At 37.2% G+C, this 20,156-nt stretch overlaps 1 protein-coding gene across 1 annotated transcript; it reads left to right on the forward strand.

Annotated features, from left to right (window-relative positions):
- The first annotated feature begins 11,612 nt into the window (after nucleotides 1–11,612).
- On the forward strand, nucleotides 11,613–18,048 carry LOC139125771 (EGF-like repeat and discoidin I-like domain-containing protein 3). Its single transcript, XM_070691867.1, has 7 exons — nucleotides 11,613–11,622; nucleotides 12,509–12,822; nucleotides 13,221–13,365; nucleotides 14,016–14,170; nucleotides 16,060–16,296; nucleotides 17,022–17,166; nucleotides 17,885–18,048. Exons 1-7 carry the CDS (start codon nucleotides 11,613–11,615, stop codon nucleotides 18,046–18,048), a joined length of 1,170 nt encoding a protein of 389 aa, XP_070547968.1.
- The last annotated feature ends 2,108 nt before the right edge of the window (nucleotides 18,049–20,156 follow it).

Raw genomic sequence — 20,156 nt, forward strand, 5'->3', positions numbered from 1 at the left:
TGTCTACAAAATCTGTTGGCTTGCTTACAGGAGTAACTTGCAAAATTAATGAATTTTGTATAAGGAATTCAATAGAAGAATGAGTCCAGATTAACCTGTAAAATCAGTCCCAGAATGAAAGTTACACTGTAAAGACTTATTGTCATTTTGATAAACTGAAGTTGTAAGTAACGAAATTTTATAATCGGTCATGTTGAAAACTTTTTTCCAAGTCCAATTTGTTGACTTGATGAATTGTCAGTTGATTGGAATCTTTACTCTTTGACTTGACTAGGTCAGTGGTTGATTTGATACATAATTGGTTGATTTGATACGTCATCGGTTGATTTGATACGTTATTGTTCACTTGGCTACATTATGTGTTGATTTGATACACTATCTCTCTATTTATCTATCCGTCTATCGATCAATTTATCCATCGAAATATATATATATATATATATATATATATATATATATATATGTTTATATTTATATATATAGATCTATCAATCATTCGATTAGTCGAGCAATCGATCAATTCATTCGAACATTCAATCGATAGAAAGATCAATCGATTGAAAGATCAGTGCACCGATCGATCAATCGGTCGATCTATCGATTGATAAATGGATTGATCGATCGATCAATCGATCGAGGATATAGATCTATCCCCATGAATCCATTCCCATGAATCACTTAATCCAATACATTGATACGTTGATTTGATACGTTATCGGTAAATTTGTTGATACGTTATCGGTTAGGAAAAATTACTACGTTATCGGTAAATTTTTACTACGTTATCGGTTAGAAAAATTTACTACGTTATCGGTTCGTTACTACGTTATCGGTTGATTTACTAAGTTATCGGTTAATTTTTACTACGTTATCGGGTTTGATACGTTATCGGTTAGTTACTACGTTATCGGTTGTAACAAGCCCTGCCACTTCTCTTGATTAGCTTTTCCGGTCCTGATTTCCTGATGTGTCCTTTTAATTTTGACAATGTGTCGTGCTTCTCATTTCTTGACGAAATTACACGTTTGTATAAACAGATCATCTCAGCCTGGGCATAGGGCGGATATTAGTCGTATCAATTTCGTTAAGCCTTGTCATATAATCATCTAGATTTACGTCATCAAATTATCTGGGGAATATCATTATTGTATATACCTGATTCCAATGATCATGTGTTTTTAAAATGTCAACGTTTAGGGAATTTCTGGCATCAACTTGATATACAACACCAAGTTAATTTCAAAACAATTATTCTTGGCTACAAAATCTAGTACAACATATGCTCTTTATAGGTTTGTGAACTTTATCGTTACAGTCGCAAAATATTGTGTGTTTTCTTCTTGTGTTCACTTTAGACATGATTTTAACAGATCAAGGTCAAGAGTGAGTTTTGACTTGTTCAATAGATATTTGCATTTCATGTATCAAATACACAAGACGAATAATAATTCTGAGTTCTTGAGATTCGGGAAGAAACTATTCCGGTAAAGTCATTTTTGCTGAGACACAAATACAAAAATATATGCCCATCTCCTTATTGTTTTCTATGGCACTTGAATTGTATTATGTCACAGTAATGTGTACGTTTTTAGCATAATTTTTTAGCATAATTTGATTGTTTTTACATTTTAAGTTTGTCATGTTTTGCTGGTATTTTTTTCAATTTCAAATGTGTAAAGCGCACTGAGACGTATGTGTAGTGCGCTTTAAAGAAATAAATATTGTTATTATTATTATTAACTGTAAGTTTTATAAAAAAGCAATGAAATGATGATGATGATAAATGAAGATCATCAGAATTACTTTTAAATAGTTCTGTTTTTTATTTATATTCAAGACAATATTAATGTTATGATGTTTGAATTTTTTTGATTGCAATATTCCGCTTGCAAAGCATTGTGTTTTAAATTTATGCTTTTTTAACTATCTTTATCAGATACATGCATAAGTGAAGGCTTGGATGGAGTGGCACCCGGTGAAAACGTTGACGATCCGAACAATGTCGTGTTGAATATCGGAGACGCATTCACTTGTACTGCTGATATCATCGGATGGCGGTTCATTCCGAACGACAACTCCAGCTTTAGCATCGCCATATATCGATCAGATGGAGAGAATCGAGGTCGCTACATCCGCGTGTCAAGTTGGCTACTGCAGGCGGCCGAGCCTGGCACTGTGAACATGGTCACTGGTCATGAGTATGGATTCACCGTACATCCCGGTGACGTCGTAGGTTTACATGCGAACTACCTCGCCCTTGCCTGGTCACGTGATAATGGCACAGAACACTTGATCATCGACAGTATGGGATCTGAAGCCCTCGACCAAGCTAACGTATCAACCACTCAGAATGCGGCCATGGAAATAAGAAGATATCCAGTGGAGCCGATTTTCAGTGGTAAATATGTTATTATTTATGGTAAAACGCAGGCCTTGAGCGCCAAAGTCAATTTTTCTGGCCTTTATGAAATATAATCAAGTTAATTTTGTCAGATTTTTCCCAAAATTTGATCAAACCCTGTAGCCATTGAAAAGTGATATTCGTTTAGAACAAAATTATCAAAATAAATATAAATAAGGAAAATTTCATAAAAATTGGTAAAGCGTTGCGCTAAAACTTTGGTGGGAAAAATCACAGCACTAAAAGCGTTAATTTGTCTTAATTTCTGTAAACTTTGCCCGCAAAGGACGTCGGTTACTTTAAAATAAATTTTGACAAACGTTCGAATGTACAGAGGGTACGAATATCCCCAATCAGTTAAGAAAATTCGATATTCGATTGCAAGTTCAATGTAGATTTATTTAAGTCTTGCCTGCCATCTATAGTTTGTAAATTACATTCCTAATATTTGTTGTAATGTTTACAGGGCCGATACATTGTGTACACGTATATTCGATATCTTTTATCCCAGATATAACTACGATTGGTTTAAACTTTGGTCATCAATGTTAACCAACTTTGTCATAAAACTTCTCTAGCAAGCGGTTTAAGTATAGATTGATCGAATTATGCAGCTTTCATAAAATATGACACAACGGTAATTACAAAATTTGTGTGTTTACAAAGCTAATCAAATTTATTCATCAGCATTTCCCGTTTTTTTTTAAACTTATACGTAAAAATGATACCATCTCTTTCCCTAGCAATCAGTATTTTGTATAAACACATTGCTTGTCGCACAAAGTGGGAAAAAACAGTGACAGATAACGGGATAGATTGTATGTAATTTCATCCTGGATTGCACGAAGGGAATTTTAAATCATACGTAACGCGAACCAGTACCTGTTTCATTTCGAAGACGCTATTTGCATTCTGAAAAATACCATGAGAATATTGACTTTGCGTACTCCTATGGGCCACATGGAGATAAGTACTAATTTCATAAACGCATAAGCTCGTTGTAAATAATGTAAAAATAAATATAGGGAACATATTTTTGACCTTTCGATAATACGTTGGATCAGATACCAGTTCGGAATAAATTCACTCAGTATATGCCTCATCTTACATCCCAATACCCTGCGGTTAACAGATGTTTCACACCACATCTGTAACATTCGGTATTGCAGAGAAAATTGTTACAGAATGAAATTTAATCTCGATTCAGCGCAGTAAAATATTTATATAACGTGACGGTGTACTTATTTTTCAGATGCTCGTCCTTGTGAAGACAGACCCTGTCACAATGGCGGCACTTGTTTACCCAATTCCATACGTGAAGGCGTTACTGCGTGTCAATGTCCGCCCAACTGGCGAGGACCACGCTGCGAAAGAGGTAATTCATAACCGGTTGTTCTACACCGCAGAATGATATGATGGTACATTTTATTCTGTTATGTATACCAATGAGTCGAATCGTTGGTCAAGCCTAGTTGATGCTTAGCAGAATTTATGTTCATTCAAATATGAAAGTCAACAATGACACAATAGATTAATGTAAGGTTTGCAAGTTAGCGTTCTCTCACAAACGATTCCACCTGCAGGCGCAACTTTTGGCATTTCGTGTCTCGACTATCTCACGTTTGAGAATTGGGGAAACAAAAAGGAAACGTTACGTAACAAGCTGAGATACGATTAAAATGTGTTTTTTTGTATGTAGAGAATATCTGTTCACAATGAGCTGGGCTGATTATTAGTTGGACAGCCGAAGGAGGAACATGATTCACGAACCTTTCTTTCGTTAACACTTTGAAATTCTCAAAATATCGTCTAATGGGTGGCTAAAAGCAAACAGGTACTGTGAATCACCCTTATGCGTTACATAAATCCTCGTGCTTTTGACATACAACTATCCAATGACACTCTATAATGTGTTTCGTCAGAATCATCGTACGGAAGCAATGGACTTGGATCAGAACATCACCCGACGGACATTATGAACAAACAAAAGATGATGGTGTGCCTCGTAACAATAAATCAAAATGCATCCCATGGTTTTTATCTTGATCATTTGATAAAACAGCAAACCTTGTACTCTTCAAAAATACATATCGTCTATCATTAGACTTTGTCAAAGTATACACAACGCATGATGCCAATACATGATGAACATTCCGCAATTTGCATAAATTTTATGCCGTAATAATACTCATTGATATAATTTGCTTGAATGAATACTATCTTTGCATCTTCCACTAAAAGCTCAGAAAGGTACATTAAGAAAATATTTTGAAATAGCTTGAATTTTACCCATCTTTATGCTAATTTTAAAACCATCGACAGGCTATTCAGCTTTCGCTACAGCTGATGTACAGTTGCGTGTGTGCATAATACTGAACGCGATACAGATGGTGTGATTTCAAGTATCGATTTCATACTTACCATACAGCTTCCAATATACCGAGAAAAGGATGTGATAAGGCTTCAGGTGTGACTTTAATTGATGAGTCGAGTCGTGTCTTATAACAAAATTGGACTACTCATTCCCTAGGTTGCAAGCCTTTGGCTCGCAGTACTTTTTGCAAAATGTTGAGCATATTTTACGGCCGATTCACTTAAGATATACCTCCACAAGCTTCCTCACTTTCAAAGGTTCATAAAATATGCAACGTTAGAGGTCAAGAATACATACAGATGGTGGTGGTAGTTCCATTACAAAACAGACCCGTTGGAGAAATAAACGGTTTTGATAATTTCTCTACTTCTTATCATGATCGTCCCTCATAAATCTTTGAAAAGGATGAAGAATGAGCTGGAAACATGAAAGTGTGCAACTCTCTAGACATATGTAGTTGCTTGATTCTATTTTTTTAGCAAATTGCATTAGATGCTACAATAAAAATAAGTAAACATCGGACGGTGTAGTGGCAAGTGCGAATGTGGTTAAATAATCTCTGTCATGCAGAACAGAAAAGATGTATTTTAGATTGCTATCAATACCTAAAAAAAGGTTATAATTCTCTAACAGCATTGGAAAGCGATGCTCTTACTATTGATTGGTCGTCGACACTGACTCTTGCCAGGGTTTGCAATGATTACGGTTCTTTTTCTTGGGTTTCCAGAGGTTGCATTGCTGCCGTTTAAGTTCCACGTTTCGCAAAAAACCTGGCCCGAAGCAAAATATGCGTGCGGTCGCGAAAATGAAACGCTCGTAGAAATCCTCGACCAGGAAACCCAAGAATACATCGAAATGTACCTGCACAATTTCAACTTATCCGGCGATTTTTGGATCGGTGCCAATGATCGAGAGGTCGAAGGTCGATGGAATTGGCAAGATGGCGACGGTTTGATGTTTAACAACTGGAGATTCAACCCGAAAGAATTTGTTGATGAGAGGGGTTGTGCTTATTTGAGGTAAAGTAAAGACAAACACTTTTTAGAATTTTGGACGAACATTTCAAGTTTACGGTTGGTATTTGTTTTTTCCATGTGGAAATGTTTGTCTTCACTAACGTTTGGTGTACTTTTCAGTGACACCTGAATGTTGTCTGAAGGGATGAAATTCAGAAATACTTTGGTGTTGCTTACGCCACAGACAAATATAGAAGAGACCACAGGGCTTCACAAGTGGCTATTTAAGTCAATATTACAGCGTTTTTCTTTCTTTTTCAATGTTACAAATAAACCAGCTGAAGAGCACAACACTTGTGTAGCTGTCTTTTGTGTAGCTTGTATTGGCATTTATAATGCGCCCTCAATGGGGAATGTGATTATATGTCAATGCGACCTTTAGTTCCGTGACCTCTAGCCACGCCTACTTCCTCACGACATGCCAATGCGTACAGGCGTCGCATGTGTTTACTGTACTAATGGGAAATTAGTACAGTAAGCATAGCGAGGACAGGAAGTAGGCATGGCTAGAGGTCACGGAACTAAAGGTCGCATTTACATATGATCACATTTCACGTTGAGGGCGCACTATACATGCCAATACAAGCTACACAAAAGACAGCTCCACAAGTGTTGTGCTCTTCAGCTGGTTTATTTGTAAAATTGAAAAAGAAAGAAAAACGCTGTAATATTGACTTAAATAGCCACTAGTGAGGCCCTGTGAAGAGACTAGCAACGCGGCATGCCTTTTGTTCCATATCGTCTCGGTAGACTATGGCCTTTTCATATTAAAATGAGCTTTTAAGGTGTTAAACATTTTGGAGACTTTGTTTGTGGTTGATAATTGCACGAGATAATGCGAAAAATTCGACGAGATGGCATCGAACTGCCAGTCGCGTAGCAACCATAGTTACCTTGTGAGCTCTCAGGGCAGAAACACTGCTTCATGCCAATCAAAACATAACACGCCAGCAGTTTCATAAACATGTCCTTCATTGACGAACGTGTAAAAGACGGTATGACTGACCGTAAACCATTGAGTAAAATCTGACAGTATCGAATTTGGTTCAAACACGCTCATTACATATTCATAAAAAGGTGAGAGGAATTTTTAAATGGTAAAACTCACCTCCCTGAAGCTCAAAACTTTCCCGTTTTCGCCAGTACGCCAATTCTGCTGAGCACCACGTACACGACAACAACAACACGAACTTTGCCGAACATACTTTTGCTTAAATATTAGCAAAAATCCGGAAACTACCGAAGGGTGCATGGCCGGCACTCTTCGGACAAGAGAGTCGAGAGCTTCCTGAGGCGAGGCAAACATGGAGGGCTTACGTAACCGCTTCACACCTTGAACAATGCCCGTTGCTAGTCTGTTATATATATTTGTCTGTGCTTACGCTTACAAAATATAAAAATATCCCCGACTCGTACTACAGAAAAGGAAATGTCTAGAAAGGAAGTTAGGACGCATATTAGGTGGTACTGGGAATAAACCTGGTGATGTTGTTGTTGTTGTTGTTGTTCTTTTGTTGTACTTTTCCTCTGTTACTGTGTAATTCTAAGAAAGAATATGCCTCAGAAAAAAGACTTTGGACACTTGACTTTTACAAGATTTTCTCTGATCTGCTGCATCTGCAAGTGGACTGTTTTTGAAGTTTGTGAATTAAAACTCCGCTTTGTCTTCTTGACAATCAAAAATTTAATTTTTCTCGTTTAGTCAATACATGGTACATGGGATTTTTGAATATAAAGTATCGGTAGATTGGGATGATTTGCTTATCTAATAGAAAGTTTGCACGGCGAACCTACAGTTGTGTTCTTATGAAAGGTAATGGTTTTAAAGTTCTTTGAGGACGCTTGAGAAAAGATTTACACCCTCACCTAATCTTTAAATAAGTCACTCGTGGTCTCCCGCATATGTCATTACTTTTAAGACACGACCAAACTTTGTGTATTGATGTCAGTTCTGTATGTTTTTCCAAAACTTACAGCCAAGAAGAAAGTTACAAATGGGAAGCCACAAAATGTGATGCGAGGATGCAGTTCCTATGCCAAGCGTGTGAGTTTCTGTATATCATGCTATAACGAATTCGAACTATTCGTCTGACTCTCAGGTTTCAATTCCCGAACTACGAAGCTTGAAATGAGGCAAATCAGTCACAAAACATTAGACATGTCGCATCAAAGTATTTATGATAGTTCATTCTCTCTGTCAGATGGAACAATCTTGTAATTTTCAATTTAGTAATGTATTTCTGAAAGATTGTAACCACAGAAGGAGCACGGGCTAAATTAAAGTGTTTCCAGGTTATACGCGATATGATAGTTTCGCCCGGAGACTGTAACTTCCGACGCTCATAATGTACTTTCGTTCCTAATGTAATGAAAGTTTTGAGAGTCATTTCTTTGGATATCATCAAATAAACAGGTATATCGTACAGTCACAAGGCAACCTGAACTTTTTACATAAACTAGAAAAATGTTTTCTTTTTATTGCCTTCTCCTTGATCTTTCTTTAAAAACGATTATTCATTGAAGTCTTTGTTATACGTTACATTCTGTTTTAAAATAGTAGATTTGCAATATTGTAAGGTCGCATCTAGATATATTGGCTTTGCACACAAGCTCACACACAATATATTCAATATAAATGGCTGTCTACCTACCTACCTACCTAACTACCTACATACATACATAACCTGCTTAAATCCTAATTGTCTTTCTTAACAACTTTCGTTCAAGCCTCCCTCCCTTCTCCCGGATGTCTCTTGCCATTGGGAATGGAATCTATGGAAATTGAGGATGACCAAATAACTGCTTCCAGCTCTGACCACATGCTTGCCCCAATTACGCGTTTAAGTCACCCAACATACGCTAGACTTGGCACAAGGGAATCCTACTATGGCCCTACGGGTGGCTGGATCGCCGACCCACAGGACGAACATCCCTGGCTTCAAGTAGACCTACGCTTGCCGACAACTGTGACTGGTATACAGACCGACGGACGCCTGGCTGAGGGCGTGTTTCACGGCTGGGTGAAAACATTTCAAATTGCTTACAGTCTTGAAGGGACATCATGGGATATATATAAGGATATTCGAACAGGACAGAATAAGGTTAGTGCCACTCCGTTGTAATAATGCATATTTATTCTAAATTCAGAGGCCACAGAATAGTTTTTCAGTATAGAGGAAACACCAATTTGGCAACATACAGTGTATAGGTTTCGAACATAAGATTTCAAAGTCATTTGGAGGAAAGCATGAATATTTGAGTTTTTGAAACACTAAAGCCTTATATTCCTCCACGGATGTAATGTGAGTTTTGTGACCAATCATTTCGCAAATTATGGAAAGGCAGTATAAAAAGTGTCCTGTAAATATAATATAGATACTCGGTTTCCAGCACGGAAAACGAGCGAGGGCAACAAGCTGCACAGCCGAAAGTCAAATATTAATAATTCATTTCTAACCTTTTTCGTTCATGGTAGACTTTCTCCGGGAACCAGGGGCGCTACGATCGTCTCACCAATTATTTCGTTCCACCTTTGGTCGGTCGATTTGTTAGAGTATATCCGATAACGTGGGATGACAAAGCTATCCTTCAGTTGGAGCTCTTCGGTTGCAAGGGAAAACGTAAGTTGTCTGGTTTTTTAGTCGATTTTCTTTTGCGCTCCGGTTTTTACAAACGAGATCCGATGTCGTGCCAATGTACAAGACAGGAATTGACCTAAAATAGTATTAGATGCTTTAGTGACAAATGTTTACCAGAAGTAGGATTTTCTCTAAACGACGCAATACATCTCACACTAGTCCTATGGCTTTGTCGACGACAACAATCATTTACAAATAATAATAGAATGTGCATCGGAAACTTTTGAAAAATTCTTAAAACTCTTTTCCATAAACATCTATTAAAGGAGACGTTCTGGCAGAATTCACATACTACCCGTCGGCCAACTTTCACTTTATAAATCGGAAAGTGATTGAAGATGTTAGCGACTCACACTGTGCGCTTCACTGCCTTGAGGAGTGGGACTTCAAGTGCGTCAGTTTTGTGTATGCTCCCTCTATACGTCGGTGCCATCTACGAGATGAAAGCCCGTGGACACTAGATTTGCCATTGATGGCTGATAAGGACCACAATACATACATCTTAAGGCGACATCGTAAGTGAGAATGGTTCGAGTACATCATTTAGATCAATAATATAAAGTGTTTTGGAATGGAAAAATGTAAAGGCTTTTTCGGAAAAGAAGAATAATAAAGTCTACGGGTACACAATTATGGCTTGTTCATAAAGTCTTCCCGCGTTATTGTAGTGGTTATTCTTAAAAGTAGTATGAGACGATTATATAAGCCGAGACGTCATCCCCTTTATTAAGCAACAACCCCTTTATTTCACGTTGAAAAGATGGCATTAATATACCATATGGTAGTGCATGAAATCACTGTAACAACAATGTTTCATACCGCGTACAAAGCTGACAAAAAACATTCTTCATTAATATTAATCCTAACTCTCCTATAAATGCTTGCAGTTTGTGATCTGACAAGAACATGCGAATTGGGTAAGTACGAGACAAGGGACACCGTGAATATTTGGTAACACTTTTCCATGAATACAAATATGTTATTATCCATCTCAACTTTGTGAAAGATATCGAAATATTTCCTGAATGGCATAAATACCGAAAAAAATATGGACTTTAAGCTCTTATTTTTATATTGTAACATATTAGCATTGATACTTTACAGTAAATGCCACCATAATTTAGTAATATTGGCATTTGTATATAGCATGATGAGGTATGATGTCATGTTATGTGATGTGATGTGGCATGATGGCATATTGTATGATATGATCTCCCTTAGATCTGTGTACATATGAACTGGCGTCTCAAGAAGCTTTCAATCCCCGGATGTCAGCCTCCTCGAAGCTTGACGAAGATCATGCCCCAGAGCAGGGAATAATAGGCACTGAAGTGGGTAGCTGGCGTCCAGAAATGGATAACGACACCCAGTGGTTACAGATCAGTTTTGCAAGACGGATGCGGGTGACTGGAATAGCCACTCAGGGGCATGGCGCACATGCCCCTGAGGAATGGATCACCAGTTACTCTATATCTTACAGCCTAGACGGCAACTACTGGTACGATTACCGGGTTGGACATGATTTCGTGAAGGTTAGCTGATTTGTAGCATTGAGGTAGTAAATTTTGCAAGAGTATGAATCGTTTACATGAAGAGCAAACTCTTGATCCAAGGTATTGTGTATCTTCATTACCTTACTTTGTTCCTTCTCTTCGTATAAAGGAGGGTACAAAAGCTCAAAATTCAGTCGCTTTCATTTACACACCTGGACCGTGACATCATCGTGAGTTTACTGAAGGCCACCTGTAGGAAATTATGGCTTCACAGGGGTGTAATAAAATGAGAAACCACAGGTCTGAATTCCCGTTGTTTGCTGATGCCATACGGTTCCTGTTTGACCTTTTTTGTTGAGAATATACCAAATATACTGAAATATACTGAAACTAGCGACGTTGAGATGACTTTCCTCCTCTTTACTAGGTATTCCATGCCAATTACGACCAGTGGGCTATCGTTGAAAACTACTTACCCCAGGCCGTGCTTGCGCAGTTTGTTCGCGTCCACCCCAAGACCTGGAATGGTAGCATCAATCTAAGGGTAGATGTCATCGGCTGTATCGCAACAGGTAATTAAGTTTATATGCTGAAATGGTCCCTTCTCCGGGCGTTCAGATCTTTAGAGGATGAACACTGCTTAAGCAATTGACTAATGTAACACATCATGCTATCTGCGAGGAATATAATATGATAAGAGGTGAATTAGCCAAAACTGTTTATCTGTGACATAGCCCCAACAGTTCTGGTTGCTCACAAGTACTGTTGATACGGCTGTGTCGTTTACCAGGGGAATTGATGCGATGAGGTTCGCAGAAACTCAACAAATGAGAGATTCACAAGTAACGAGACTGACACGAAGAGGGTTTATTGGCTTGATGTCAAGTTGTACAGTCTCGTGCCTACCTTTTCTCATGAAGTTCTCCCTATTAAAAGAAAAATAGCAATCTAAACGTAATGATTCAGTAAAACAGTCGTTCGTTGGGCACTGAAATTTATTTCCATACAACCTCAAGGTCTCACAAAAATTACATCAACGATTGGTCCTTATTAAATTAAAGCCGACATTGTAACAGTTCTGTGCAAGTTCGATCGTTCCTTTAGATATACTTTCTATTTACGGAAAGATATCTTTTGTAAGATTAAAGTTTGTTGAATCACATTGTTGCAGGGCGTGATCCAGATGATCATTACAGGGGAACGACTCCTTGGCCGTTGCACATACAGGAATCTGTTTTAATCAATTGAAGGTGGTTGACCTATACTTATGACTGATAAGAGTCCGTGAATATCAATATAAGAATTTGTAAATATTAATATATATGATACATAATTCCTGCCTAATACCACTGTTTAGGAACATAAACTAAGGGACATGGTGAATAAATGGCCAACTTTTATACAGTATCGTTTAACAATTAGGGAAATACAATTTTGGTTTCATTGATACAAGTATCTTTCATCAATTAATAGGGGATACAATTTTTGTCTCGTTGATACATATTATGTAATGTCGTTGGAGTAGAATCAAGATGAAACTGGAGAACTCTGAAAGATGACATGGTGATATTTAATCTTTTCTGAAGGTTGTAGTGAAGGAATTGGCTTGGCAACCGATGAGATCCATGACAACCAGCTATTTGGTTCGACGACATTGGACAGAAAGTTCGGTGCCAGGGAAGGACGAATGCGCATTTTGGAAGATCCTTCAATGGGCTGGATCCCAGAATTCCACAACACTGATCAATGGTTCCACATTGACTTGATGGACGTTCACACCATCGTTGCCGTAATCACTCAGGGATCAAGGGACAATTATTTCTGGGTGACATCTTACCGGCTGCTGTACTCATTCACTCGCGACAACTGGACAGTATACCAAGAGAATAACAAAGACCAGGTACACGTTTCTCCTGATTATTCCTCCCAGGCCTAAACACCTATATATATAGAGGCAGCTCTCGTAAGTTACCCGGAATGTCAGGCTCGAAAGGGTTGAAAAACACCTAAAATATTCGAACGGGGTATGCTTTAAAATATATAAGATATATGCGTAAGTTTACAAAAAGATAAGAATTTCAGTACGGCCTAAAAAGTTATTGGTCGACCAGGGAAGAGCTTATACCATGAATAAGTAAAGGTAAATAAATTCGATCATTTTTTCGACATATTTCCTACTCCTAAGTCAATGATAATAAGGTCCCTTCGTCTGTCTTGTGAATGCAAGGTAAATTATCCGATCGGTCGATTCTGACTCACAAGGGAATTCATTTTTTTTTACTTTCTATACCTTTACAGATTTTCCCCGGAAATCATGACAAAAACAAAGCTGTTCGAAACGACCTTTTACAGCCTATCCAGGTGACTACCGTGAGAATTAACCCAGTCACATGGCATGATGGCATTGGACTTAGAGTGGAGCTCATCGGATGCCGATATAGAAGTACGAAATTCTCATTCTTGTTGTATAGCAAATCGGATTGGCGGACAGTCAAATTTTCGAGTTTCATAAAAACTAAACCAGTGAAAACTTTTAATCACTAATACAAGCTTCAAAAAGCCCCCCCCCCCCCCCCCAACTTGAAGTGGTGGGCCCAAAATGTATTGTAAAAGTTTGAGAATTCAAATATCTGTGCCCTGGGCGCATTCTACCTTTAAAGTTTGCCATTTATTTGTCTCCATTGACTAAAAAATATCATGATTCGAGGGTCTTCCCCCAGTCGGTTCTTAACAGATGAGAATGTAACGAGCTCTACATGCAACAAAACTGTCGATGCGGTTGATTTCCTCTCTCATATTCTGTGTATGCGAAGAAAGAAGGATGGCAAGAAGCCATGACGTCATTCGTATAAGATTAACTAAGCTATGTTAGAGAGCCATAGCACAATTACAACATTTGATAGTAATATAGCATGAGCTGCAAACAATTGCAGTCTCCTCCATCGGATGCTGGGTGGAATGAAAGTATGAAGCAACTAACCTCGTGCACAAAGTGTTGAGTGTGAAACATGGTAAAAACAGGTCCATTATCCATCTGGGCACTGTCAATGATCTCACCAATTATCACTTAATCATTTTTTTTTCTTAATTTAGGTTGTTCAGATCCACTAGGGATGGAATCGGGCGAAATTGATTTATCACAGCTCACAGAATCGACTACATTGCGCCCTTCCTCATCAGCATTCAGAGCTAGACTCCATATTCAACCAACAACAAACATAACCGATGCAATGTGTAAAAAATATGAGGTTAGTAATAGCATATACAATGCCCTATTCTGGGTCACTTTTTAGATACTCCGTATAAGTTACCAGTTTTAATACTGCGTTTGTTTGTTTGGTTGTTTGTTTGCTGGCCTGTTTGCTTGCTTTTTGTTTATTTGTTTATTTGCTAGCTTGTTTGCTCGTGTGTTTCTCTGATGTCTGCTGTCATTTTGCACCTTATTCTACACTGCCAAATTGAATATCTTCTGTAATGCTTGCACATTATTACTATATATAACGTAGAAAACTTGATATCTTTGTTCAGAAAGGTGATCTGAGAAGGCATCTAAGCTGCTCAGACGTACGATATTCTTACACTGATTGGAAAGGTTTGAAACTCAACATGGATGTCACTCCGCTATGACAGACAAAATTTGCGGATGTCAGCAAAAATGTAAAACAATTACCATAACAATCTTAAACATCCCGAATTTATAACTCCTGTAACATTTTAAAAACTCGAGCTTTTAGGTTGAATCCTCTATGTGGCTTTCCAAAGCTATATTCATTTGAACAATTTATGGTAAAAGAGGCTTTAAATAACCAACATTCTCAAATTTAAATCAATGGAAAACATTAAAGTTTCTATTCTCAGAGGACAGTCAAAAGTCTGGTATTTTGCTCACGTGTTCACACACGTGAGCGTATGTGGCAGCGATGTCTGTGTGTCTGTTTGCCTGTCTGTCTGTGTGCTCGATATCTCAAAAACGGCTCATCAGATCAGAATCAAATCTGGTACATAGATTTAGTTTGCAAATGACAAGAACCGATTAGTTTTTAGCTGATGTGGCTTACTTAGTTTTTGCTCATTTGCATAATTAATGATTTTAGAAAAAAAAACGGACATACAATGACTGAACACAATCCGATGAGATTTGCTACAAATGTTGATCACACCAAAATGTATCAGCCATGAAAGATATTTGCTAATTTGCATATTTAATGAACTTTCCTAATTAGGGATATATATCTGAATTGGCTAGATTAAAATTGACAAATCTAGGTATCTATATTAAAGTTACTATGATATTAGCATTATTGAAAGTCATTAAGCATTTCTACTTCAGCCAATTCCCTATTTGCATATATTAAAGTTACTATGATATTAGCATTATTGAAAGTCATTAAGCATTTCTACTTCAGCCAATTCCCTATTTGCATATGTAATGAACGTTTCTAATTAAGGATATACACATATCTGAACTGACAACACCAAAGTTGATGAAACTTGCTATGTACATTACCATGATACCATACCATGATACAACATTATTGAAAAGCATTTATTTCAGCCAATTCCTTATTTGCATATTTAATTAACTTTCCTAATTAGGGATATACACTGGGATTTACTTGATCAAAGTTGGCAAACATGCTGTGTACATTGATGATTATACCAGGTTGTAACAATATTCAAAGTCACTATGCATTTTTATGTCAGCTAATTAATAATTTGCATATCCAGTAAGCTTTCACAGTTTGTCATATATAGCTTGAAGAACTTGACCAAAGGCAATTACACGTGCTATATTAAGTGGTGATACAATGACAGTACTCAAAGAAAGAAATTATTATTATTTCAGCTAATAACATATTTGAATACTTAATGACCTTTAGAATTGATCTGTTGTAAATATTGTTCATTGTGTTGATCATAACACTCTCAGTGAAGTTGCAAACATGTGTTAAAGGTTCAAAATTGCACATAAATGCAATATATAATGAAACACGCGAGCATTTTCAGTTCATATCTGGTTATCGTTTAAAGTAGCAGACGAGTCAAAATTGCTTCAGATCTGTCCCCGGGGCATTCTGCATTTACTTTACCTCAGTACTTACAAACATTAGTTGACTCGTTTTTGTCTTTCTTGTAGGCTAAGATATTTAAGTGTGAGGCAGTCAAACTGTATGGAGGATGGATGCAAAAGCCCGGAGCTACTACGAGTCCGTCGCTCCAAATTGACTTTGGAGAACTTGTGTCTGTGACGGGAACTGTAACACAGGGTCTTGGCGATAATACCGTACTGTGCTGGGTCACCTCGTATAAACTGAATTATGTTGGAGAAGGAGATGACTGGAGGGTATTAAAGAATTTTAATGGGGATGACAAGGTGGGTTTCATGGCTGCAAACGCATGCGGTCAAGCAAGTGAAAACTATTTATTAGAAATTAGTCTTGTTAAAGTACGAATTATTACAGAAACCCAAGGAGGTAAAAAAAAATATTTTATCTCCATGATAAAACGTACACATCGTGGGAATTTTGGTACATTTTGTGTACATGGCAAATTTTAAATTGTTTTGTATGCGCATTTAAACAGTTTTGTTTGTAACATGTTACTGAAGCGGTACAAAGGTGCAATAGTACAGTTCTAGGCCTTTAGTTATTTTTTGTTGAAATGTAACCCATTTACAACAACATGCCTCGAGTTTATCTTCTTCTAGGATAACTTCGTATTCTAGGTTTTAGTTGTGATTAAATTTTAGCAAATGTATAGCAAATGGTGGTTATAAGGTATACAGTCACCCGTAATCTTAATATGCCCCATTATGGTCAGAGGGGCGTTCCTTGGTATTCGAAATGCCCATGTGAGGGCGCTGTTTTTAAAAAGCGGCCACCCGCTTGAAATCTGTGATTGATTAGATTTTCTCTTTCCGTGGTAACTGTGGCAAAATTGGAACAGGTGACAGTATACCTATAAAAAACTTTCCTATTCTTTATTTTCATTACACAAATAAATCGGTTGTTAAAAGTAAGATGGCAATAAGAAAACAGATCATATAAAAGCCACTGTATAATTATTAGCATTTACTGAGTCGTCATTTCATAATTTCAGGTATTCGATGGAAACTGTGATCAAAATACGCTGGTTACTCACTATCTGGATCATCCCTTCTTTTCGAGGAAACTTCGATTTATTCCGATGACGTGGTACGAAAATGTGTGTATGCGATTAGAGGTCCTGGGCTGTCGACTCTCTGGTATGAAACTCTCTCTTGCATTCATCTTGCATAATTTATCACACAAGCGAATCAATGTTAACAAATCCAAAAGTTTAACTTGAACGCGAAGTAACCGTCTAACTGTACATAGATTATTTTACTACATGGCTATGTACACTAGTGAAATTAAATACAGTGAAATAAACATATCGCTCAGTGAAGAGTGAATAAAGTTAAGCTATATCCGTATGTTAAGCCCAGCCCATCCGCCTATCTGTCGGGAACTCTGGAAATACGTATTTCTTGAAGAACAGACAAAAATGATCTTTGTCATATTCCGACAGATCATCTGTACAATTGTTCAGTTTATGTAAAGATTAATCTTAGGAGATATTCCCCGAATTTTTAATGTTTCGAGTGATGCACAGTGTAGGGTCTGTGTAATGGCAAGATGGTCATAACACATTTTAGTTCAATATTTACACATGATCATGGGCGACACTGACATGCTGTGAGTGTGAATTCTGCAAGTGAAACATTTTTAGTGACAAACAGGAACATGCACAGCTATTATACTTTCTACTTTGTTAACAGCTTTGCTTTACTCCGAACCATTGAGTTACCTAGGATATCGAGACTGCAAAGGCACGGCGTCCCACAGGGATAAGAATGTATCGTTACAATGTATTAAACTAAACTTTCGCGTTATTTTAGTATATCGCAAGATGTTAACCAACTGATTTAATCTCTTTTTAAGATCAACACAGTGGGCGATTAGGATATCACCTAGCGGAAAAGCCACAGACAAAACCGCTCTACCAGAGCCTCAATCTCTTAAAAGATCGGTTCAATAACCAAGCTTATATTACATTTTTTTCTGACTGCAATATTATGGACCAACAGCAGTGTTTCATCAAGTAATAATAGGTTGTAATTGACATGTTAATTGAAGGTAAAGGATACCGTTGATAGAAACACTGGCTCTGATAGTAAAATACATCTCTTTATCGGAAATATAACAGATATAATCATACAGATACCATAAAAAGATGTGTGGATTTCGTGCTCCTCCCTATGGACGTAGTATGAGTAACTAAAGCTTTTATCATTCTTTTCGACTCCCTTGTTCTACATTCTCTCTTTCTTAGATGCGTTGACGTAATCATGTTTCAGTTTCAGTAACACTGGCAAATATCATCGAGTTTCCTGTCCAGCCTGTGGAAGGCTGCAATTAACTTTTATGTCAAATTGGCTTCTTTAGACATTGTTTTCATCTAGTTCCAAAGTAAAACTTGTTCATGTTATTTCACTCACTAAGAGATGAGTGTCTGCACATTATCCTACTTTTAAAAGAAGTATGTGAGTAAATTTGAATGTAAAAATAACATCGATAGTGCAACCCTATGTATGGTTGTTTTTTTCAAACTTTACATCATGACTTAATATGAAATGTAAAAATACAATATTAATGTCGAGACTAACCCGTTGGGGTTTTACGTATGTAATACTGCACTATGGTTTATAATCCAAGTAACCTTTTATGGAAAAAGCCTTACTCATTAAATGTAGTGACGCAGCCGATGTTCGTTTGGCATTAGAATTTGAGTCTGTACATATGAAATTCGCCTGTAGTGCTACAAAGATGTAATTTTGAGACTCTGAGAGAAATACTGCATGATATTCTATCGGCGGAAAAGGCGTTCACAACGCTGTGACCGGGGCTTTAATTGAAATGTATCTCGAAAAATAAAAGTATCAAAAAAGTGCTTAGTATATCAGAAAATGTTTAGAGAGTCCGAAAATCTGACCCTCGGATGCATTATACTTTTTGGTTTGCCAACCCTCAAATATGTCTGCTGAGAAACTACTTTGGTCATCAAAGCAAACTTCAATGAGCGTAAATAATGTCAGTACCTCCCAAATGCTACTACTTGAAACGTTAAAATGCGAAATAATATTATGAATCTGCAAAAAATGTTATTCAGCGAATATGATAATAGACATCAAATCAGGTCAAATAATCATTATCATTCAAGGTAACTATGAAATTTACCAGGTCCAAGGAATATTTCGAAAATGACAAAGACAATGGGATCATCTTGAACCACAATAAGTGGTGGTACCAGGTGTCCGGAATGGGTAAGCGTACCCTGCCAGCTAGCTGCACCCGTCAAGATTGACCCAAAGCGACAAATCCATTGTTATTTGGTGAATTCACCAAATTACTTTTGTGAGTCAATATTTGGTATGCTGTCACTCATCATTCGAGAAACAGACAGGTCATTTTTTGATACAACATCTCCGTATCTACCGTAGAACTTCTTAAATGATTTCACTAATCTACTTTCTGAGAATCCTTGCCTCACTAACTTTTGAGCTAATAGGCTGTGTCTAACTCGAAAGTCTTCATATGCATTGAATGCTCTACTGTATCTAAGAAGTTGTGAAATATACACACCATAAGCTGGAGATGATGGTATATTGCTTGACAAAAAGGGAAAGTTTATGATTTCAAAATTGAAATCGTATCTTTTGTCATACAGCTTAGTATATAGTGTATTTTGTCTGATTTCAAAAAATACGTCTAGGTATGATGCCGGGTCCACACTTTCAGTTGTTTCTTTAAATGATATAAAAAACGGAGATGAATGTCAGATATAAAAGGTACATTTGGAAAGTCGATATATGAGCTATTCGCGCTTTGTAATAGTAACCATGTCACTCCTCAAGAGATTTCAAGCCACTGTTTATCCAAATATTAGCTTTTTATCATAACAAGGTAAATTAGTGGCAAGTATAATGAGGGAAATGACATATGTGGCAAGACTATTTTTCTTGTGACGAGCTGTCAAGAGATTGGCACTTTTCGCCAGGTTTTGTATGTTATTTGCTGTGATAAAATTGCTTCTCATGTGCGTTACATACTGGATTTAAACAAAGGTGTAATGAGTTCAATTACTATTGCATTTGTTTATGATAACCTATTCTCTGTATTTCATTATACATAATTTATAAAGCAACCATTATGT

Source organism: Ptychodera flava, assembly GCF_041260155.1.
Source record: "Ptychodera flava strain L36383 chromosome 3 unlocalized genomic scaffold, AS_Pfla_20210202 Scaffold_26__1_contigs__length_13983176_pilon, whole genome shotgun sequence".
NCBI lineage: Eukaryota > Metazoa > Hemichordata > Enteropneusta > Ptychoderidae > Ptychodera > Ptychodera flava.

Bases quoted from the DNA above. Each gene is read 5' to 3' on its own strand.
- LOC139125771 (XM_070691867.1), top strand. The intron at 16,297-17,021 runs GTGGGTTTCATG...TCATAATTTCAG, and splicing joins ATTTTAATGGGGATGACAAG to GTATTCGATGGAAACTGTGA. The intron at 17,167-17,884 runs GTATGAAACTCT...TCTCTTTTTAAG, and splicing joins CCTGGGCTGTCGACTCTCTG to ATCAACACAGTGGGCGATTA.